At 40.6% G+C, this 24405-nt stretch overlaps 1 protein-coding gene across 1 annotated transcript; it reads left to right on the top strand.

The window, feature by feature from the left end:
• Positions 1–15781: 15781 nt before the first annotated feature.
• LOC147138641 (elongation factor 2b-like) lies at positions 15782–23899 on the top strand. The gene is made up of 13 exons (XM_086046942.1): positions 15782–15927; positions 17720–17934; positions 18480–18661; positions 18800–19008; positions 19155–19333; positions 20995–21100; positions 21307–21559; positions 21685–21880; positions 21959–22325; positions 22578–22931; positions 23008–23190; positions 23291–23423; positions 23536–23899. Exons 1-13 carry the CDS (start codon positions 15925–15927, stop codon positions 23727–23729), a joined length of 2574 nt encoding a protein of 857 aa, XP_085903068.1. The 5' UTR covers positions 15782–15924; the 3' UTR covers positions 23730–23899.
• The last annotated feature ends 506 nt before the right edge of the window (positions 23900–24405 follow it).

Genomic DNA, 24405 nt, shown 5'->3' on the forward strand with positions numbered 1-24405 from the left:
TTAAATAGTTTCAGTCAACTTTTTTGTTGCACTTTTACATTCATATCTTCTGCAGTGAATTTAATTTTCACTCCTAAAGCCTGAGAAAGTTATTATCTGTGAGTATAAAGAGGCCAGAGCACAATATGTACATCAGTACTAAACTCTCTCTCTACTTGGCTCCTATTTACTCTGATGCCAGCTTCTTAACTAAATACTAAACTCCACTTGGGATGCTACGTCCTAGTTATTATTGCTGAATTCATGCTTTCCTCATCCACTTTTCCGCAGGGTGCGTGTTGGTCCATGTGAGGTTAATATCATCATCCTTCCCTGTCCGCAAGAGTCCGAGATGAACCCTCTGCGGTCGACAGAGTGCAACCCAATTTGTGTGACCGCGTGGACTGAACACATGAGCACGCTAACCACACATCCGCCAGGGAAATTAAAAACAATAACAACAATGGACGCCTGCCTCGCCTGGAGCTTGCAGGGATACACCAGTATCCTCATCTTTGTAATCAAATTCAAATTTAAAGTAGGCTAATATAAACAACTTAACTGCTGCTGCTTCAATGTACCAGTGTGCTGAATTTTCTGACCTCATCACTCATTCAGTAGTTGCACTTTATATCTTCTCTGCTAAATCGAAGCACTGCATGCCTGGACCATGTATTAACGTTGTCAACCCTGCTGAATAGCATGAAAGGACTATTAGAAAGAGTGGAGTGCTGTGTAATCCGAGGACTATCCTTTGTAGAGTGCACAATTGTTTTTAAATACAGTATGTACCGTACACATTGTCAATATCATGTTCAGATTGTGAATATATTCATTTTATGAATGCATAAAAGGGAGCACCAGTGTTGATTTAAAGGTGTTCCTCAAGAGTCATTGACAGGGCCCATTCAGGTGTTTTTTTTGTTTGTAAAACAAAATAGCTAAAATGGAAATCTACTGTTCAGATTAAGATTATTAAATGTACATATTGCATTCTCCTTCTTCAAATTCGGCCTTGACGTACGTCTAATTCATGTGTCAGATTCATGCAGCAACCGAGAGCCATCCATCATGACAAAAATAAAAAACAATCTGACACTCACAATGAAATATGTGTTGGGAAAAACACTTTTTTTTCTGATGCCACGTAGGATTTGCTGTTGTCCATTGTGTGACGGCGCCCGGGGTGTTTTGTTTTATCGTCAGCTTTAGCAAGTGAAAGATCAACCAAGTGTGCCGTGATCTATTTTGGCTGGGGGGAATGCCAGATAAATCAAGGTCGAAATGATGAAATGACTTGGATGTCTGATTCCAGCTCCATGCGCAGCCAGATTTTTGTGTAACGTACACACACTTGATTCTAATAGCAATTTGCAAGAGCGGGCTAGTGACGTGGTTCGATAATGCATTTGTCTTTATCAGATCACGTCACAGCCCTTCGCCTTTAAGCTTGGTGAAGCAGCTCATGGCTCATCGCCCAAGTTTGTTTTAGTACTCTCTGTTCCAACAGCTTTTAACAAACAATGAGATGTTTAAAGTAGCGATTCACTGATACCACAGGAAACTCAGTACTTGCCGGTTGGTGGTCGGCGGCAGCCACCTCAACTCGCAGTATCAGAAAATGTTCATAAGTACCAATCAGGGGCGATGCATCAAATTCTAGGCTCACATAAATAATCCTCCCAAAGAGCGCTTCAGCCCATACCAGTTTGAAGACCTTGTATCCTGCACTCCTTGAGAATGCTCTGTAAATCATTCCCTCTTTTGACAGGAATAAATCAATAGATAATCAGTTCTTGTTGCTTTCCTGTGTTTATTGCAGTAATCTACTATTATTGCCAAAACATGTCTCTTTAGGTTAACTGAAAACTCTGTATTTAGTGTCCATAGGTGTGAGTTGGAATGTTTGTTTGTTTGTTTGTTTGTTTGTTTGTTTGTTTGTTTGTTTGTTTGTTTGTTTGTTTGTTTGTTTGTTTGTTCATATGTGTGAGTTTATATCTGTGAGAGTGTCTTCAACCAGCCCAGGGTTTACCCTGCCTCTCGCCCAACTTGAGTTCAGTTGCCACTTGGTTAGGTTGTGAATGTGAGTGTTAATGGTTGTCTGTTTATATATATGAGATTGACTGGCAACCAGTCCATGTTGCAGTCCACCTTTCTCCCAAAGTCAGCTGGCATAACCTCCCATTACCTGTGAGCTTAATGTGAACAAGCGCTATAGGACATAGACGGAAAGAGGAAAACTAATTATATGGGTGACCACATTTTTTGCTGATCACTTGGAGCCTTTCAAGTCGGGCTTTGCTAAAGAAAAAGTGCAGCAAGAAAGGCGACTTTGGGCGCCTCACGCTACAATAGCATTCTTTCAAAGTGCAAACTGGTTCGATGAGGCCTGCCGCCAGCTTTTTTTTAAAAATCTTTGCACATTTAATTAACATCAGTTTTTACTCTCCATTAGAGCACATCCAAAGTGATGGCAGATAACACAGGGGTTAGTCTGTGCAACTACGGTTTTCCAAGTCTTTTAAAAATGTTCTAATATCCACATGATTCTTGTAAAGTGTAACAACACGACACAGTGAATACGGTGAATGACTCTGATGCAAATGAGTTGGGAAGCAGTGAGGGAAGTGACTCACAAAGTTCAAAGCAACAACAAAAGATCAGCATAGAGCCGCCAGACAATATCGGATTAGGTCCTAGTGACAGATCTGAGAGATCGTTGAGGAACAAACACAAAGCAATTTGTTTCGGTTTCTGACAAATATGTGAAGACACAATGCAATAAATAAAGCTTTCTTTTGTAGTTGTGCGGGGGTACTTTCTGCTGACAGACGATGATGACATTTCACAACAACTTTGCAACAGTACAGGCAAACTATATAATGTTCAGTATTTAATGCATTTCTCGCTGTATTATCTTTTTCCAAGGGAGAAAAGTTCTCTTTTTACATTATTTCATTCAACTGTATGGTCTCCAAAGGGCCTTCACCAACGTGTCGCCATTTTGTTTCTCGCAGTACGATTGGTTCAAGGACTGTAGTAATGCTCACACGCGCATATACACACAAAATAAAATCATTACAGTGTCCTTGTTTATTACAGGGAGTCTAACACTAGACAGCGACTGTTGTGAGTTCCAATTCAGTCATGAGAGTGTTGTTTCTGAATGGATTTCTTTGTATGGCCAAACAAGCCAACTGTCCTCATTCCAAAGGCTCATTTAATTACTTGTCACTGCAAAAACATGCTATTATTTCCTTGTGCCTTTGTTGGTTACAAGAATCTATGTGTGAATATGTCACAAAATACATTCACACACAAACAACACAAATCTCAGTAAAGTTGTTTTGTTTTATTTCTGCATTACATATGCAATATTGTAAACAAATATGGTGATTGGCTTTAAAGGGAAAAAATATTGAATCTCCAACTGGGTCACCAGCCACAGCCCTCAGCGGGCCATGTTTTCTGAGAACCACTCAAATGCGTGTTCTATGAAAGGAATCATGCAACACCCTAGTGGAGCTCAAAACACTACGTTCATAATCCAAGGTTGTCTGCAATTGGTTTATACAAATTCTTGAAATAAAATCAGAAGGAAAGAATTGTATTTTAAACATCCATCCATCCATCCATCCATTATCGATACCGCTTATCCTCACCAGGATATTTTAAACAGCTTTACTTTTTGCAATGTTAACAGGACATGCAGGAAAATACATATACACAAAAGGTAGGCTTTCAAGGTTGTCATCATACAGTTCCCATGTGTCGTTGTGTGTTAACAAATTAACCTCAAAAAGTGTATGTGACTGATTTGAATTGAGCAGCAAGCCAGTCTTTGTAGTAATTTAGGCCACCAATGTTTCCTGCCACCTTCTGACAAAGGGTGAGAAAGAAATGAATGATTATGCCATTGTAGGCTTGCAGCACATGAATGCAAGCATCTCATTCACTTGAACGAAGCCCAAACTGTCATCCGGTAATGCTGAAGGCCAATTTCCTTCACCTCTTGGCAAACTGTGACCCTTAAAAGTCACATTTTTAATCGTTTCCCATTCAAAGACTTGATGATATTCGTAGGTTAATTAAAGCCGTTTTGAATAAAAGATGCCAAGGTCCTTCTATAGTTCACCTCTTCGTAAGGACACTTAATCAAGTGCAGTCATGAGAGATCTCCAAGAGATCCATCAGATTATCAGCATTTATCAAATGAACCCTCTGGTGGATAGGAAAACACATTTCTCACAGCCTTTCAATTTGCTCACTTTACAGACAATTTAGTTTGACAGCAAATGGATATAGAGTAGGCTTGTTACAGAATGACAGAACATAGACATATGACACCCTTCAGCAATGTCAAGTCGTATCATTGCATGCCAACCTAGACATAATTTCCCAGAGGGTTGAACATAATAAAATTGAAAAGTCAATGTCTGTATAGCTTTGCAACAGATGTTATTTAGTAGTATCCATGGATGTGTTAGTAAAGTTATTTACAGAATTATCCTGTCAAGGATGCGCTGGCACGCTCCATAGTAGGATGAAAATTAAACCCTCTGGTTAAGATAACCCTTGAGAGCAGATTTCTTGCGCGTACTTATCTTCTCTCTCCCCTGTAACAACAGAACATTGGCTGTGAATATGAAGTCACCTAGAAGAATATTTTTCATTACTATCATCAGGCATAGGACGTGAGATGAAAGCTGCGTTTGTGCTAACAATCTGAAATGGTCCAAATGTCAGAGGCAAAATTACACCTGAGGCATAACAGGAAATTCTTTATTCAACACTCTAAAAACAGTTGGGTCAAAAATAACTATTTTTGGGTTAAATTTGACCTGTTGTGAACTGTTGTGTTAAAAAAGGACCGACCCAGACATGGGTCAATTTGAACCCAAAAATTGGGTTATTCAGTTTTGACCCAACTTTTAGGGTTAAATGAACACAACAAATTGGGTCAAAGCAATGCAAATAATTGGGTTATTGCACTATTTTATTTATTCATTTTATTTATAATATTAAGGATACTGCCCCTTCCCCAAAAGTGTATAACAAGTGAAAGTTAAAAAACTGTGTATTTATCTTCAGGTACATCACTCTTGATGTTGACATAATTTCAGCAACAATAACAGTAAGGGATGATGGGCAAAAAAAAAAGGGCTCAATTAAGCAAGGGCAGATGTGGATTTTAATACGACCCACTAATCGGCCCTCACGCACGTGACATAGTCACAAGGTAGGCAGCCTAATTTCATCTCGGCCTATGTTGTGATATGGTGTATGAATGAGTGGATGAATGAGCGAATGGGAAAGCGTTATGTAAAGTGCTTTGAGCACTGTATGGTGGAGGTAAAGTGCTACACGTGCATTCCATTTACCATTTAGCAAGGTTATTCCCATAGGCTGTGTTCGAAGTAACTGTAAACAAGTGTACTTTTGTGACAGTCGCTGCCGAGTTAGATTGAAGGTCTTGTTTACTGTATTGCGTGCCTGCTCTATGTGATATCACCATTCCCTTGTAAGGGATCAAATAAAATAAAATTGAAAAAAAATGTGGAGAATATTACCACAGTAGTTGTGCATAAGAATAGATTAATAATTACATCAAGTTGCCTATCCCTGCTGACTAGCAGGTGTCTTGGGAACTGGTACATTGGCAGTGAATTTAATGGTCACATTAACTCCACTCCACCCATTTTAATGGAACTTGCCATCCGGTACTCATCCACAGACATCTAGTATGGATTAAAATATCTATTGGAGAATGCTCAACACATCTTTGACCTCCCGCTGTTTGTTTACAGAGTGACACCACTGTTAGCTCGCCTCCAAGTATGAGCCCACCCATATTCCCCGCATTGCACAAAATGAGATTTATTCATCTCTTTGCATGATCCAACCTCTCATCCTGGTGAGCAAGGCGGGTGACTCAGTTTAGGCGAGATATTAATGTTATTGGCTGGATTTTAAATCTTCAGCTGAAGTCAGAATATTTGATATTAGTAACGGCTTAGACGGAAAACCTGCATGGCCCAGTTAAAAAAATTTGAAGCTCAGAAATAGAAACCTCTGTGAACTATGTTGTAGAGGGAAAATATTAAGTAGACAAGATACACTTTGAAAATAATGAAGGATACAACTACTGTAAATAAAACAAAAAAACTTGCATGAGAGAGACTTCATATATACAACCTGATGGCTGCAAGAATTGTCGGTCTATTTTTCCTGAAGCAAGGTCACATATACACACATGAATAGGCAGTCATTTGCCTCAGGCAATTGCCGCCCCCCAACCACAGACATCTTGCTTTGTCACACACCAGGGTCTCTATTATCGTTCCCAGCGCAAGTCTAGAGCAAAGTGCAGTCTAACTGAGTGCATGGGTGGAGTTTCTTGTGGTGACTTCCTTGATGGCCGAAGGTAGAACGAGGTGCCTGCGCCATAGTGGGAGGGAACGCAGCTGACTTGTTTGCCATCCAATAGAAGCGGCCCCCCTCATTCCGTTTAAATTCAGAGCAGCCGTCTACATTGCATGTAGAGGCAGGAGACTGGCACTCGCAAAATAGATTTAAAAGGAACTGCAAGAAGATCATTTGTGGATGATGTAAAGTTGGCCACTGGGGATTTGATTTGATTTGATTTGATTTGATTTGATTTGATTTATTGCTAGCCAGTCAACAAAACACTACAAACAACAAACATTGTCGACAAAATTGCATTTATACGTTGAAAAACAAGAAACAAAAGCACTTTAAGGACTAGCACTGTCCCATTGCAAATGACAATAAAAGCATTTTCATTTCGGCTACCGCTTGAAAGTGCCTCTTGCTACTGTAAGCTGATAATGGTTTAAACTCCATATTTTATTTGACTTTTGAGGGATATTTTAGTTCGATATTGTAACATTTTTGGGACCTTGTACTTCATTAAATCGTGCAAGTGCACCTAATGTTGAGGCCTTTCTACATTACAATGCAGGAAGCAAACCATATATCTGGAAGGTTCTGCATTTTGCATGTTCATCTCCAACCAACTCATTACCAAGACGAGACACGTACACAAAAGAAGAGGCCATCACACTTTGTCAATTTGAATACGACGAGAGTTATCAGACAGGAAACTGTCTACGCCGAGGCACACAAATCTCTCAGAGGTAAGGAGAGGCCACGTCACGGGCAATCGGATTGAATGGGCTCCTTTTTTGCAGAGATTTTTCTTTGAGCGATTGACTGCATGCAGACACAAAGGTGATGTTTGATGCTGTGTTTGTGAGCTATGCTGCTGTCTCTCGGGTAGGACTGAACCACAAAGCATAAATGAAAATCGCTGTCCTTTTGACCGCATATTTACGCAACAAGAACATTTTGAAACCTGCACGACGAAAACAAATACGAACTTTGAAGTGGGTCTGGCTGACTGGCAGGGTGGATTGGTGGATCTAAAAACACTTGGAGACTTCGCGACTGGCGCCTAACTATGACACACTAAAAACCTTTTGGAATTAATGTTACCATATATTACTGGCGTATTAAATTATGTTACTCAAAATTGTTGTTTAAAACAAAATAACCAGAGCTCGGCATTCCGCCTATGTGACGGACCGGTCCGTCTATCCGTCACTGACGGATGCCCGTTTTGCTGATGGTTGACGAAATTTTTAAAAAGACAGATTAATTTATTTAGTCCGCCATTCGTCCGCAGTCTGTCATTAGTCTATCAGGGGAGGAATATAGTGAGTTGTTATTGCTTGGGGGACAGATTTGAGACAAACAGATTTGAGTGAGGGACCAGGCCGATTGACGGACACTATTTTTTCTCCCCGGAAAAAAAAGGCGAATGGCGGACGACGGAAGGGTACCCACGGTGCAGACGGATGACGAATAACGGACGTTCATTTTTTTGTAAAATGCCCAGCTCTGAAAATAATGACTACTGCATCAAGGAGATAGGCCAAGAAACAATAGAGGTTGGGCAGAGCAATTTGGTCACACAACATGAACATGGATGCACACAAACTGTTGAGCGACCACAGGTCAGACTCTACTGCAACAGTCATCGCTAATACTCCACACTTAAAGACATGTTGCTGTTTGGGTTAGCATAGTTGGCTCAACAGTTAACACTTTCGTGTCCATGTGTAAACAATAGTGTGTAAATAAACATTCAGTGGTTGCTGTATGAATAAAACCTTTATGTGTTTATCGTCACTGTCATGTAAATGTAGCCAGAAACACTCAAAGATGGTCGAAAGTTCCATTCATATTGGTTCCATTCATCCAAGTTAGTGAAGCAGCGCGTCAAATCGAAAATCATTCTATGTATATGGCTGTCTTGAAAATAGCACTAGATTGCAAATGCGTGTGAGGTCGCCAGTCCCAAAAGACACACTTTATACACGTCGAACAGCAATCTCGCTAACAATTCAAGAACACAGTCGGAATACTCCGTCCCACAAAGCCGCACAGATGAGGAAAATGTGCTGAGTAGCACCCAAATTGCTGCCGTGCTGAAGGCCTGTCGAGCCGACTATCAAATATCTAGGCTACAAAGATTTATCTAGCATAAGCAAAAAGCGCAGCTGCTAAATATTAAATTCAAACACAAATTACTAGGAAAGAGATCACAACACTGCAGTTCTTTGAAAAACAAATTTAAATTATCAATTAATATTTATCCACCACGGTAGTTTTCCTGAGCTTTTCTTTTCATGAAGAAAACATATCTATTTTTCTTTTAATATTATCTCATTATGCAAACCTGAATAAATTAGCAGAACTCAAAATAGGTTTTTTGGAGTTGAGTAACTCAAAAGTCAAATGTTTCCTGATCTTAAAAGGTTGGATGAGATGCAACTTATATTTTTTTAAATGAATTACTTTTTGTTACGGGAACTCAGTTATTCTCAGTTACAAAACCTCCAAAGTATATTTTATTAAACCACTGGAATAAGTTAACAGAAGTCAAAAAATAACGCAGCTGACTAGCTTCCTGTCCAATGAAAGCAGCTCCTCTCATTCCCTTGCATTCTGATAAATATTGCATTTATGGAATAAGAGTTAATCCACCCATTTTAGCCATCTCTGGCGGCGGCCATTTTGTTACTTCTGTTGACTGTAAATTACATCACAGTTGCTCACGGCTCAGGTAGCGACCAATCACAGCTCACCTGTTTTCCAAAACTGAGCCATGATTCGTAGTTAGCTGAGCAGTTGTGATGTCATTTTCAGTCGACAGAAGTGACAAAATGGCCACCCGCTGAGATGGCGGATGGATTTTGCTGCTTAACTCATATTCCACAAATGCAATATCAATCAGAAGGCCGTGTTTCAACTAGTGGGCCTGCTTGAACATATTCTTGAAAAAGATATGTTTGGGTTGACTTCCGCTTCTATGAAGTGTTTTTTCTGCCTCAACTTGTTCAAATATTTTGCTGCTTGTTGGCAAATTAGTAATGATCAAAGTAGAACATATAGATGATGTTCCCTCATCTTTGCAGGATTGTTTCTGTGTATCTGTCAATCCAATTAGGCCTTTGAAATCAGGTCTCTTCCGTCTCTGCATTCTCTTTTCAGCTCTTTCCTTCCACAATTATTGATTTCCACATTGTGTGTCACAAAAGATGCTCCTAGGCAAGTGGCAAACAGTAACAAATGTCTGCCAGTGGGAGAAACAGTTGTAGGTAGACTGTCTTTCTCGGTAGTTGTCAATAGCAAATCTCATTATAAAATACAAGCATCAAATTGTCCCAGTGTGAAACTGCAACCAGGAGGAGATCCAGACAAATAAAAACATGCTGCGCAGATGAACATTTAATTCTAAAATCTTACATTTTTGAATAATTCCACCTTCCAGTTTAAATTGTTTATCATTGAGAACAACAGAATAAGAACTATCAATGTTGATCAAAATCAGGATGACCTTACATACATAAGACTGGATTCTGCATCTCTTGGCACAAAGAAGCAGATCCTGGTGTAGCGGCCTGTCTCGTGCTATCGCTTCCAAGCTCTTGGCACTGCGCTCGGTGACAGAGCCAACATTTTAGCATACTGATGTGCTATCCAGGAGGAGCTGTTCTACTTCAGCAAAATCTTTGGCTAGTGCTCTTGCCGATCTTCTTCCCAAGAAGCAAGAAGACAGCAATCTTGCTGGGGAGTTATTGCCATATACAGCCCCTTCCAACTACCCTGCCTTACTTTCTTGCTATGTCTTGTCTTACTTGCTGGGAGACAGGACAAACATTGTGACATATGCCCTGGACGTGTAGTACTAAATGTGCAACAAAAAGAAAAGAGAAGAAAAGAAAAGAAAAGAAAAGAAAAGAAAAGAAAAGAAAAGAAAAGAAAAGAAAAAAGAAATACATAGTGGTGGTCTTGTTGCTGTGTTGTTGTCCTCCTGCCACTCCCTCTGACTCTTACAACGTACTAGCCAGAGTCCTGGTATCTCTTCCGCACTCTACTTGAGGTACCACTTCGAGCAGTGCTCATCTCGTTCCCCCTTCTCAATTTTATTTCGGTAATTGTTTGCACGAAATATGCTGAATCAGGAGATTTTAAGGAGATGTTCAGTTTACTTAAGAAATCAATCTTATTTTTGTGCAACCACATGATGAAATAAAATTGAGCAAATTCAACATTCCATTTTTTTCAGCGTTCAGCCCCCTCTGGTTCTCCTGGTTTACAAGCCTGCCCTGCTGTCACTTCCATGCTCTTGCTGGGAGACAGGATAACATTGCAGCATAATACATGTGCTATCCTGGAGGAATTGTACAATTTAAGCAACGTCTTTGGGGTACGAAACTGTGGAACTGCCAAAAGTGAACAGAAAAATATCTTCTGCATTTGCTCCATTTTATTTTGTCAAGTGGTTGCTTCGAACATACTAGCAAATACATGCAAACGTATTTGCAAGTATGTTCGAAAGTACTTGTAGGCTAAATGCTAAAAACGTAGCATTTTTTACATAATGCCAGGGAGTATTGGCATGTGCATGCACATTAAAAAAAAAAAAAAGCTATTCTTTTAACATTTGGCCTACATGCCCAAGTCAATACCTCATGGCATTATGGGAAAAATGCTGAACAGAAATCATACATTGAATGATACATAGTCATAAAACCAGAAAAATTATGAAAAAACAATGTTTACTTACTTAACTTTCTAACATATTGGTATAATGTAGGCCAAATGTTAAACATAAATATGCGCAAGTCAATACCCTGTGGCATTGTGAGAAAAAAATGCTAAGCAACTAGGTATTTGCTAACACATTTGAACCTACTTGCAGGATACATGCTACAAACATTTTTTCCCAAATATTTTTCAGTGGCAAATACATTCAAACGTACTTTCAAACCAATGTTTACTCATTGGCAGTTCCACGCTTCCCTATTGGGGCATGTTACTCCTATTTAATAAAAGAGCACATCAGCGTTCTGTTGCTAGATTGTTGCCTTGCTGCAGCCCCCCTCCACCTATTCTGGTGTAAAGTCCTGCCCCCTGCTAACTCTTCAACACTCTTGGGAGACAGTGCAAACATTGTGGTGGCGAAGAATGCGTTTATGTTGGTAGGTTGTTACCCTCCTGTAGCTCCAGCTCTCCTGGTGAACATTATTAGCTTGTTTCCGACCATCCCTTAGCACAGTGGTGGAAGATGGAGCAAATATTCTGGCACGGCAACATGGAGGAATTGCAGTACCTGAGCAATTTACAGTATATGGGCTGCAGGTACCTTATTATGCTACCATCTCACTGTAACGGATTGTTCAGGGCAAGGATTGAACTGTGCAGGCATCTTTGCACTCATAACCATTGGCGAGAAGAAGCATTGAAGGAGAGACAGTTCACTGGAAAAATGCTAAGATAGCCTCAATGAACCAGAAAGGATGAGGACAGCAGAGCACATTTGAAAAAGAAATATTTGCCCATGTATGTGTGTGACTGGAAGAAAAAAAAACAGTCTTCCCTACATTTACTGGTATATATTCAAATAAAAGTCAGTCATTTTGTTCCATCATCTTTCATTTTCAAGTAGGAAAGCAAGAAGCTAGAAGAGGAAATGTCTGGTAGCACACTGACACGTGCTGTTCAGAGAGCTGCCGCGCTGCTATTTACGCTGAAAGCGGCGCGCAGCGATAAAATTGTTATCTTCTTTTGTGATGATTCTATCTGCTTTGTCTCCACGTCTATTTTCTGATAACCACTTTTACAAATGGACTGTGCACACCATTAAGTACAAGGGAAATTCATTTTACAGGACCTGATAACAATGTTGAATAAAATGGCTTCATATTCTCAGCAGAGGCAGCTATGCATTTTGGGTCTGCAATGTTTGTATGTTAGCGATTCACTTGGGAAATTCTATCTATCCATCCATATTCTATAGCACTAAATAATCAACGATTCACTTTGGAAGTTAAATTACATAAAACTTTTGTTTTCCATTCAGATAACCTAGTAGGCATGACTGGCATTTGCTTGTTTTGACTTATTTTATTGGCCGATGGCCATATGATTAATCCCCGGTTAATAATTTTCCATAACATGACAAGGAATTGTAAAATAAAAGCAAAATGTTGCATAACAAGACTCAAATGAAATCAAACCACCTCAAGCAAGTGAACCTCATGTAACATCCATAAATACAAGCATGCAAATAAGTTACTTCCTATGTAGTAAAACTTAACAAATCCCAAATTACATTGACAGAGGAATTGTTGGAATGAACTCCAAACGACCAATCATGGCTCATCTTCAAAAAACAGGTGATTTGTTATTGGTCGCTACCTGAGTCGTGAGCAACTGTGATGTCATTTTCAGTCGACAGAAGTGACAAAATGGCTGCTCCAAGAGATGGCTAAAAACGGGTGGATTAACTCTAATTTGATAAATGCAATATTCATCAGAATTCCTTGATTCAACTAGTGGGCCTGCATAGAACATATTCTTGAAAAAAATATCTTTGGGTTGACTTCCTCTTTAAGTAGCTGTATAGTCTACTTAAAACATGTATCTGGATTTCATGCAAACACTTGAAGTCAAATTGCATAAATTGACCATTCCATTTTTTTTCAGTGTACATTCCTATCATTCAGAACCCAAATGTATGTACTCATCCTTTGCTATAAAATAGAAAAAGTGTCCTTGTTTGGGTAAAAAAAGGATTTGCAGATATTCTTATTTTGCATTCTACCTGTAAGATTTCTATACGTGCATATGTTCCTAAACTATTAATTTTTTTCTTTGTTTCATTATAATTCAAGTGCAGTGATTTGTTGCTCACAATGTTTGGAAAGCTATGGAATAATTGATACCAGAAATACTTCTTCACAAAATGTCATCCGTTCATATTGTAAGTATAAAATGAAGCACAAATGCAGAGACAAACTCGGAGCAGAAGCCCCACTTGGGAGAGTCTACAAAGAGGAGAATGTGGGTGCAGAAGTTGAGTAAATACATGCAAGTGTGACCTTTCAAAAAACTGGGTCAGTGGAATGTGATGGATGCTGCGGGTTGACTGTCACGGAGTAGCATGACACCCGAAACCCATTTCAGCTCTGACAAGGTGTGTCTTAAAAGCTGCAGTAGCATTGCCAAGCAACCAAAAGTGAAGGATGCTTGAGTGCGGGGCGTATTACTTCAATGGAGGTTTTGTTAAAGGAAATGTGAGTCGAAGTGCAAAAATGCAGTAGAAGCCTTTGTTATCTTGCCGAGGGGAGACAAAATACATATATTACATGTATGTCTATTTGTGGGTTTGCTTTTCACTTTCTCACACTCAGAAATCAGCACAATGTTGATATGCATTCTTTGGCTAAAGAGCTTCAGACACATTATAACTTGAAGGTCACAGCAAGGTCAAACATGTCATACATTATTTTTAGATGGCCTATGGGCAGTATTGAATGGCAAAATATATATATTTTCAACAAACCGCTGTGAGGGCTTATTTTCTTTCTTTTTTTTATTGAGAGGTAAATCTTGGAAAATTCAGACTTCATTGACCTAAAATTAAGAATTGTCTTTAGATTAAATTAACATCTTTTTCCTCGTGATATTATAGTATGATTATATTCTTGTAGAGTTACTACAATTTTCATAGTAGTTGATTCTCATCAACTTAAGGTTTTATTATTTTTAAATTAAAACATCTTTCTAGAAAAATACAATTTTTGTAAATGTTTTGCTCAGAATAGATATTATTGTATCAATTATTGAAAACTACTTACCTGCATAAGTAGTTTTTTACATTTTTGTTACCATAACAGGAATTAATTCTTAAAATATGATTATATCCTCATGAGATATATCACATAATATACAGTATTTTTTTTTCTCGTCGTATTAAAAATGTATTTTCATAACTACAACTTTTCTCTCATTCTTTATTCTTGTAATATTACAACTTTATTCCTGTGATATCAGAAGTTGTTTGATGGGGCAAAATAAAACTTTTGGATTGTAATATTATATTATTCCTGTAACTTTTCTCATAATATTACAATTTTGTTCATCTCTTGTATTTTTTTCCAGAGTTACCCTCATAGAAAATATCTGTGAATATGCCATTATGCATATTTTGCCCACAGGCCACAGCTTGCAGAAGAAGAATCCCTTGGAAATCATGTCATTCCAATTTATTGTTAATTACTCAGGCTGAATTGCCTGACATTTGTCACCGGCAATTATTCTGCGTGCACGAGGCTATGGACAAGCATATCTGGTGCGGGGACATCAAATAAGGCCATTTTTCATTCCTTTTCATAATTCCTTCCTGTTTGCCCAAACCTTTAGCACGATCACTGTTGAAGGCATTGCATACTGTACTGTATACAATAAAAGTCTTCTTTTTTTTTTTTTTGAATCAATATGTTGCACTGCATGATTTCTCTTGTGTAAATTTTGTAAAGGGACAGATTCATCTGAGAAATTGAATAACCCACTGGAACAAAAACTAAATCCCATGTACCATTTTATTCTTCCTAGGACTTTGAAAAGGAAGTCAAACCCAAAAATGTTTGGGGCTGCATAGAACATATTATTGTAAAGATTTTTGGGTTTACTTCACTTTTAATGAGATCAATATAGAAAATGAATAGATGGATTATTATTACTTATTAACATACAATACAGTGGGCTCGCTTGATCTCGATAACTTGTTATTCACTTTACTCTTGCACTGCGGCTTGAATCCTTGAACACGTAAGAGGACATTTCTGTTTATAGCTTCTTCTTGTTTTTAGGTGTCTGTGTGCATTTCTTCTACATCCGATCCTCCCTGTGGTGATCCTTCAAACATGCATTAAGGTGGTTAATCACCAATTGTAGCCTACTGTGGATACACCCATAAAACAGTTGGGTCCAGAAAAACAAACAAACAAACAAACAAACAAAAATTGGACCGACACGCTACTTGAGTCAATTCGATCCAACTTTGGGTTGGTTTGTACAAAACAATTTGTTTGTTGTTTTGTATAACTTTTACTATTTTTCAGTATTTGAACTAAATCCATGTTTTTTCCAACAGATTTGTCATTTGTAATCCCTCCCTGTCATATTTTGTACAATGCATAATGAAATGTTGTCTCTTCTTCTTCACATTGACATTTCCCTGACTCGTGCTTCCCTATCTTGAAAGGTGTACAGGTACTGTTTAAACCTACATGTCCAAATCTAATTCGTCTTCATTGGACTTGTCACGTTTTATGCTGCAACTCTATCTACTGGACAAAATGGTTCATTGCGAGTCTTAACAAGAACTGAGAAGCGCATCGGTGCGGCTGCGCAAGAGCGTGATGACGTCAACAACTCGACGCACGCCTTATATATTGAGTTCGTCTGACGTCAGCGTTCTCTTCCCTGCCTAGGCCCTCGTGTGGTGGGCAGTGTAATATTTGCTGTCGGCTTTTCCTCCACCGAGCGAATCCAAAACCATCCGTCAAAATGGTAAGTCGATGCCGTTTTCTTGCGTCATTGCGGAATATGTAAGACGGCGCGGTGTTCTTGCCGTTAATATTTCTGCGCTGAGACGTTATTAATGTGCGTGCGAGCGATATTGAGCGTCGATCATTAAGCTATGTAAAACGGCAACCATTTTGTCGTTAATTGCCCCGTTTGTAGGCCAAGCAGTCTCTATAAAGCTTTCCTATCCGATCTGTTAAACCGTTACATATGAAAAGCGTTGTGCTTTCCGGCTGTGTTGCGTTCTTGTTGTCTAGGCCTGTAATTCGGGCGGCGCTTTACTGGTGTACCGGCTCTTGAACATTGTATGTCGTTTCTTTGTGCACTGACATAAACGGCCCAAACAGCTGATTGTAGTAAGAAGCGCCATGCTGTGTTCAATCGAGCTCCGGCATGTCGTCGCTGGTCGACGGGTACGTTGGCCGAAATGACTGTTGTGGCTCGGTTGGCAAACCCGCCGGCCTTTTGTCACCATTCCGTAGGTTGCGTCGTTTAGGTAGCTTGCTAATGCTAACGCGTAGCATTGTGTCAAAGTCTGTACACGTGGCCTATTCACCGAAATTTGATACTGACTGTCAGATGTCTGCGTCAAACGACCCCTATTTCAAGTGTAAACCCACGGCATGCGAGGCTACTGTGAATTGTTGGGAAAATTTATATTTGACTACTTGTGATTGCGGATTCACAACGCCCTGAAAAGAAAATGATGCGTCAGACGGTTTTTTTCCTGGGCTCCTCTGCTGGTGAGGTGGCTTCATCTGGACTACAGTTTTAAAAAATGAATGGAGAATGGCGTCTTATACCATGTCACATCTCGTCCACTCGATATTGACCGAATGAGAAGTGTAAGAAAATCAGGGTTTGGGGAATGTTTTTGACAATGTGAGATGCAATGAGTTTATCATTTGTCTCCACTCAAGTATTTTTTGAAAATGTGTTTTTACTTTGTACTCACTATATTTGATTGTGGGTAGCGGTGCTTTCCGCATCTCCTCCGTCAAAGTAAGCATGACAACATGACCTTAAATGTAAATAGAGGAAAGTCAGTTTTGGGATCTTCTAATGCGAAGATAACGAGATGGCAGTGATATGGAGAAACGAAAGTTTGTTGTTTGCTAGATTTAAGATTTATCAATTTAAAAACCACCACCTTCTCACAATTTACCATCTAACTTGATTTGTTTTTTTCAGTTATTTGTTGTTCTTGCATTACTTGACATTTGCAAATCTGTGAGAGACATTGTTTTGAGTTGAGCCAACGCTAGCTTGTATGTTTTTTTTGTATGATCACCATGTATGCTAATGAAGGGAAACTATATTTCAGTTCTGAAAAGTATCTATTTTTTATCAATTTGCATAAATGGCAGCAAAACATATTTACTATGGTACTCAAGTACATTTCTGTCTGTACCATTTTACTTTTTAAGGAGAGATGTTGAGTCGGTACTTTTTTTTAACACAAGGAATCCATACTTGATCCTAGAACACTGTTAAATTCAGTAACACTAGTCTCGGGGACATTTAACCCGTTATAATAACCCGGATCAAATAGTTATTAATTTATGTAAAAGTACAACACTGTATGCCAAATTGGAAGTTTTCTTTGATTTCCCAATACAAAATATCACATAAAAAATTGTGTGGGTGAAAATCACCTGATGTTGGTCTTCTAGGGTTAAGCACAGAGTGTCAGTACTTATTACCACTTTACAGAGTTGGCCTATTTAATAGTTGTTTGTGTCTGTGTACACATCCTAATCTATTTTTGTCCCTCCAGGTGAACTTTACAATCGACCAGATCCGTGCCATCATGGACAAGAAGGCCAACATCCGTAACATGTCTGTGATTGCGCACGTCGATCACGGGAAGTCCACCCTGACCGACTCCCTCGTGTCGAAGGCCGGTATCATCGCCTCGGCCCGCGCTGGGGAGACCCGTTTCACCGACACGCGAAAGGACGAACAGGACCGTTGCATTACCATCAAGTCTACGTAAGCGTTGTTGATGTATATGACGTACTTGATTGACTGCAAAGACCAAGTCCAAACTTAAACGCAATCCGATTCTCATTTTGAAAACAGTGAATTTATTCAACTGTCGGTACAAAACCACAGACTGGACGGGCAATGTTGCAAGGCAAATTTTTGTCAGCCACTGCAAGGTAAAACCGCACCCTTTGAAAAATGCCTGAAAGACAGGTAATGGTGTTTGTAGGCAAGCAGCCCAACACCAATATTAATTTTATATTCATGGTTGAGTTTCCATGGTGAAATCTGTGTGTGTAATTGAATTTTACTGCGCAGCCTTTCCCATGTCACTGTGCCGTTATCACACATTCCACTTTTCCTCTGTGGATGTATCACAAGCGTTTAAGAGAAAAAGCTGAAAATCCTTTTGGTTAACACGGAGCTGTAGTTGTGCGGATTTCTCTTGTGACGTCTAAAGTGATTCCGATTTGACTTTTGTGATATTTTTCTGGAAAACCTTAGATTGCGCAAATTATGACGTTTAAAATGACATGTCCCCACTATTATAGCGCCATCTCCATGTTCTACGAGTTGTCTGAGAATGACATGGCCTTCATCAAGCAATCCAAGGATGGATCCGGCTTCTTGATCAACCTGATCGACTCTCCCGGGCACGTCGACTTTTCCTCTGAAGTGACAGCTGCTCTCCGTGTCACTGACGGAGCCCTGGTGGTTGTTGACTGCGTTTCTGGTAAGTATAATAACATGCAAGCTGGAAGAGACTGTGATGCTCTTCCCCTCTGGAATGTATGCACATTCCTGTTACTCTTGTTGCCTTGGTTATGTGCAAAAATATGAAAATAACGGTTCATTATTTTCTCCATGCAAGGTGTGTGCGTCCAAACGGAAACGGTGCTCCGTCAGGCCATCTGTGAGCGCATCAAGCCTGTCCTGATGATGAACAAAATGGACCGTGCCTTGTTGGAGCTGCAGCTCGAGGCCGAGGACCTGTACAAAACCTTCCAGTGTATCATCGAGAACGTCAATGTTATCATTTCCACCTATGGTGAAGAAGATGGACCCATGGGCAATATCCAGGTGAATTTTTTTTTTTTTTTAGCAGGGCTGGGAAAGGGGGGAACCATAGAGTTCAATTTTCAAACCGCTCCAAACTTGAAGCAATCCAATTGAATCATTTTCCTATCAAATTGGTCATTTTCATTTGTTTATTTGCTCGCTTCTAGATTGATCCAGTCATTGGCACCGTTGGCTTTGGCTCTGGCCTCCACGGCTGGGCTTTCACGCTCAAGCAGTTTGCTGAGATGTACGCTGCCAAGTTTGCTGCCAAGGGCAACACCGAGATGACTCCTTCTGAGCGCTCCAAGAAGGTGGAAGACATGATGAAGAAGCTGTGGGGTGACAGGTCAGATCACTAGTTGTAGATGGTCGCTGAGATTATGTAGCGAGGAAGGAATAATTATTTTTCTGCCAATTAATACTAATAGAAAGGGTAACGGTGATTTTAAAAACAAAACAAAAAAATTCCACCAAGCGACAAAATGTTGTGCATTGATGGGGAAAACAGAAATTAGTACTTTGATGGCAAACACATCCCAACAATGAGACATTTCTTATTGGTCACCAGGTTTGCACAACTGAGGAAGGATTTTGGCACTTTCTTCTTGACATAAATGCAAAATCCTTGGGAATTAGTTGGCTGCCGTTTGCCTTGGAATCCCAAAGCTTCTACTCGGTTGCACATTTTCTAGTGCTGGCGTTAGAGAGTGCGGTATATGCGGCAGACGATATAAATTTGTCTAACGTTATTGACATGACGAGAGGAAGCTAAAGTTAAATGTTTTCAGTGGTCTTTGTGACGGCTGCTTGCCAATGCCCACTGAGCAAGACGTGGACTTCTGTCGTTGACGTGTTTCCGCACAGTTTTCGTTCATCACTCGTGGGTGTTTAGACTGCTTGTGGGGAAAATACGGTAGGGACTGCATTTGGTTTTAGCAGTCATTATTGCCAGATGCATGAGTGAGCACTCATGATATGAGAGCACACAGGCTTCCAAGCACACCCTCCCACTGTTTTCTTGGAAGACAAAGTCAACTACAACATTTTCTTTACAATACTTTATATGCAGCCTCGCTTGTCTAAGCACACCATTCTGATTAACATTGCTGTTGTGGAATATGAATTAAGCAGTAAAATGTTTTTATCCACCTCGGGTGGCAGTTTTGCCACATGCTGTCGACTGAAAATGACACATACCCTTAGCAACTCTAATCTCATTTTCGGTTGACGGCAAGTGGCAAAATTGCCGCCCCCCGAGATGGATGAAAATGGTTAGATTTTATTGCTTAATTCATATTCTACAAAACCAATAATAATCCGATTACAGTGTTTAAACTAGTGGGAATGTATGGAACATATTGGAAAGAAAATTTGTGAGCTGACTTCCACTTAAACTTTCTGTCTTCAGGAAAGCTTTGGAGGCTTACCTTGCTTTCTTTGATATGGAAAATAACATCCAAAAGCTGCGCAGTGTGGCAATTTCACTTTTCGCTGATGCTTGCTAATAGTTGTTGGCATTTGTTTTTCATTGCTCGGCGGAGGGTGTTTGTTACGACAACCAAATGATCATGGAGAGCAAACACCATTACAGTCACAATTGTCACAGCACCATTGTCCAATGAGCATTGTGACATCTCGGTATACATTTCAACAAATTCTAGTCTGTTTCAAGTTGTTCTAGTGATTCTGGGATTTGTCTATCATCAAAGCATTATTTTTGCAACACATTCTATCCTTGTGTGCCTACAGTCTCATCCCTGATACTTTGACAGCTCTTTAATCTTGCCCATAGTGATACAGAGATCGGAAGGGAAAACATTGATTCCTAGAACGTGTGTGCTTTGTACACATAAATTGTTCAAATCGGGGCTCTTGGTGATTTTTGTGATTGTGCCTGATGGTTACTAGCTAATAATCTGTGGGTGCCAGAGTTCTGTCTGTATTGTAGAAAAGACTTATTCCTCCTAAAGGTGTTTGTGGGCTGAGTGGCATGCTTTTTGTTTGCAGGTACTTTGACCCAGCAACTGGCAAATTTTCAAAGTCTGGAGCTACAGCTGAAGGCAAGAGGATCCCTCGCAGCTTTGTCCATCTTATCCTTGATCCCATCTTCAAGGTACAGATTAATTGTGCAGTCAGTGAGATCAAACCGCATGTCGGCACCAATACCTGCAAGTGATGACTTCATTAACATTCTTCACTTTGACCTGATTTATAGTTGTGATGATCGTCTTGTGCCTGAGCGGGTCACAGAATGTCTGTGATGAGATTTCTTTCATTGCAGTGTTTTGATTTGGACATGTGTGCTCGATCCCTCCCCAGGTCTTTGATGCCATCATGAACTTCAGGAAGGAGGAGACCAGCAAGCTGATCCAGAAGCTGGACATCAAGTTGGATGCTGAGGACAAGGATAAAGAAGGCAAGCCCCTGCTGAAGGCTGTGATGCGTCGCTGGCTGCCAGCTGGAGAGGCTCTCCTTCAGATGATCACCATCCACCTGCCGTCCCCCGTCACTGCCCAGAAGTACCGCTGCGAGCTGCTTTACGAAGGACCCGACGAAGATGAGGCCGCCCTTGGTATGATGGAAAAATGCCATTGTCAAATGCAACAACTCTGAATGTTTTTGGTTTTCCCCTGATTGTCCAAACTGATCTTTTTTTTTTTTTTTTTTTTTTTTTTTTTTTTTTTTTTTTTTTTTCAGGTATCAAGAATTGTGACTCCAAGGCTCCGTTGATGATGTACATCTCCAAGATGGTACCCACCAGTGACAAGGGACGCTTCTATGCCTTTGGCCGCGTCTTCTCCGGAACAGTTTCTACTGGTCTTAAAGTACGTATCATGGGACCCAACTACACACCTGGAAAGAAAGAAGACCTCTACTTGAAACCTATCCAGAGGTTTGTTACCGCACTCGAGCTGAATTTTGTTGCACCACTCTTGTTCAAACATTAATCTGTTGCCTTCTTCCTCCCCAGGACCATTCTGATGATGGGCCGCTACACTGAGCCCATTGAGGATGTGCCCTGTGGTAACATTGTGGGTCTGGTTGGTGTGGATCAGTTCCTGGTCAAGACGGGAACCATCACCACCTTTGAGCATGCGCACAACATGAAAGTGATGAAGTTCAGCGTCAGCCCTGTAGTGAGAGTTGCCGTGGAAGCCAAAAACCCGGCTGATCTGCCCAAGCTGGTGGAGGGCTTGAAGCGTCTGTCCAAGTCTGACCCCATGGTGCAGTGCATCATTGAGGAGTCTGGAGAGCATATTGTTGCCGGAGCCGGAGAGCTGCATCTGGAGATCTGCCTCAAGGATCTCGAGGAGGACCATGCTTGCATCCCACTCAAGGTGAGTTTTATCTTATTTTTTTAATTAAATTAAATGCTTCCATCAGAGGGTAAATTCAAATTACACTCCACTGTACATATTGTCGCACATCTGGTGCTTTGTTCAATGGCACCTCAACAGTAATCAGGATGCAGATTTCTAACTAGCACGGAAACGGTGCCGCTCCAGTTCCCAAACCTCCAAATCCTTCCAGATGTGCTACTGCATTTTGCAACTGTGTTCAAAATCCTAATCTGCTGTCTTTCTTTGCAGAAATCTGAGCCTGTAGTGTCCTACAGGGAGACGGTCAGCGCAGAGTCGTCAGTCACGTGTCTGTCCAAGTCCCCAAACAAGCACAACCGTCTGTTCATGAAGGCGCGGCCCTTGGAGGACGGTTTGGCCGAGGACATTGAGAAGGGAGATGTCAGCGCTCGTCAGGAGATGAAGGCCCGTGCCCGCTACCTTGCAGACAAGTACGAGTGGGAAGCCACAGATTGCAAGAAGATCTGGTGCTTTGGACCTGACGGAACTGGGCCCAACATGCTGGTGGATGTGACCAAGGGTGTGCAGTACCTCAATGAGATCAAGGACAGCGTTGTTGCAGGTTTCCAGTGGGCTGTCAAGGAGGTATGCGAAACAATTTGTAGAATCCATATGAATCAAAACATGTGAATTGGTAGTCATTTTTTATTGTTGTCTTTAGGGTGTCCTCTGTGAAGAGAACATGCGTGCGGTTCGCTTTGATATCCATGATGTCACCTTGCATACAGACGCTATCCACCGCGGTGGTGGCCAAATTATGCCCACCACTCGCAGAGTTCTGTATGCATGCGAGCTCACAGCTGAGCCCAGGATGATGGAGCCTGTCTATTTGGTTGAAATCCAGGCAAGTCTTACTTGGAGCCGCGGCAATATTAGTCTCTAAATATCTGGAATAACTTTCAGTTCAAACTCCATATGTTGCTATCTTCTCTCTTGTCGTGTAGTGTCCCGAGGCTGCGATGGGTGGAATCTATGGTGTGTTGACCAAAAGGCGTGGTCACGTGTTCGAGGAGGCCAGTGTCCTAGGTACACCCATGCGTGTCATCAAGGCCTACCTGCCTGTCATGGAGTCCTTCGGTAAGTTTTCCAGCGAAGTAGCCACAAATCCACCCATAGCTGCTTTTTTTTTTTTTTTTTTTTTAATATAAATAAGCCTGTCCTGATTAATGCGACATGGCTCTGTTTGCAGGTTTTACAGCTGACCTTCGTTCCAACACCGGTGGCCAGGCCTTCCCACAGTGCGTCTTTGACCATTGGCAGATCCTCCCAGGGAACCCATTGGATGCTGCTTCCAAGCCTGGGATTGTGGTCACTGAAACACGTAAACGCAAGGGTCTCAAAGAAGGTGTCCCAGCCTTGGACAACTACCTGGACAAATTGTAAAAGCCTGGACCACTATTTGCTTATTGCCTCATTCCTCCCCACACTTGTAATCTGCACTGTGGGACCGGACTGTACAGAACACAGTGAGCACCAAGGTTTGCCAAAAGGATTGACAATATAAATGATAAACCTAACAAAAATTGTAAACAAATAAAAGGAAATAAAACCTATCTGTGTTTGTTTTTCAACTCTGAAATCCCATCTCACATCCTGTCCCATATAGTATATAAGCCATATAACATTGGCCGTCTGAATTCATGGTTCTCTTGACGCTATATAATGGGAATTGTATGCCCCTACAATCATACAAGATGTAACTAGGTGGACTTCTGTTACATTTGCTTCGATGTACATAACACGCTTTTAAACACTGAAAGCAGTTTACCATAAACTTAAAGTGGAAGTTACTGGCTGTCACGCTTGGAAAACTGCTGACAAAATGCAAACCCACCAAACAAATGTGCAGGCCAAAACTACTGTAAACGTATCTTTCTAACCTGAACATAATGCACCTTTACCTAATTGTAGGCCTAAAGCAGATGTAAGGAGAGATGAAATTCATACGACTCTAAAATACATTTACCACTGCATTGTGTGCGTGTTTAAAAATAACATGGTTTACTGGCAATCGACGCCATTTTGAGTCCTGCCCCAAATTTGGACCAACCAACTCTAG

This window comes from Filicampus tigris, chromosome 12 (assembly GCF_054856515.1).
Source record: "Filicampus tigris isolate MCC_2025a chromosome 12, RoL_Ftig_1.0, whole genome shotgun sequence".
NCBI lineage: Eukaryota > Metazoa > Chordata > Actinopteri > Syngnathiformes > Syngnathidae > Filicampus > Filicampus tigris.

Bases quoted from the DNA above. Each gene is read 5' to 3' on its own strand.
- LOC147138641 (XM_086046942.1), top strand. The intron at 17,935-18,479 runs GTAAGCGTTGTT...CCACTATTATAG, and splicing joins TGCATTACCATCAAGTCTAC to CGCCATCTCCATGTTCTACG. The intron at 22,326-22,577 runs GTGAGTTTTATC...CTTTCTTTGCAG, and splicing joins ATGCTTGCATCCCACTCAAG to AAATCTGAGCCTGTAGTGTC.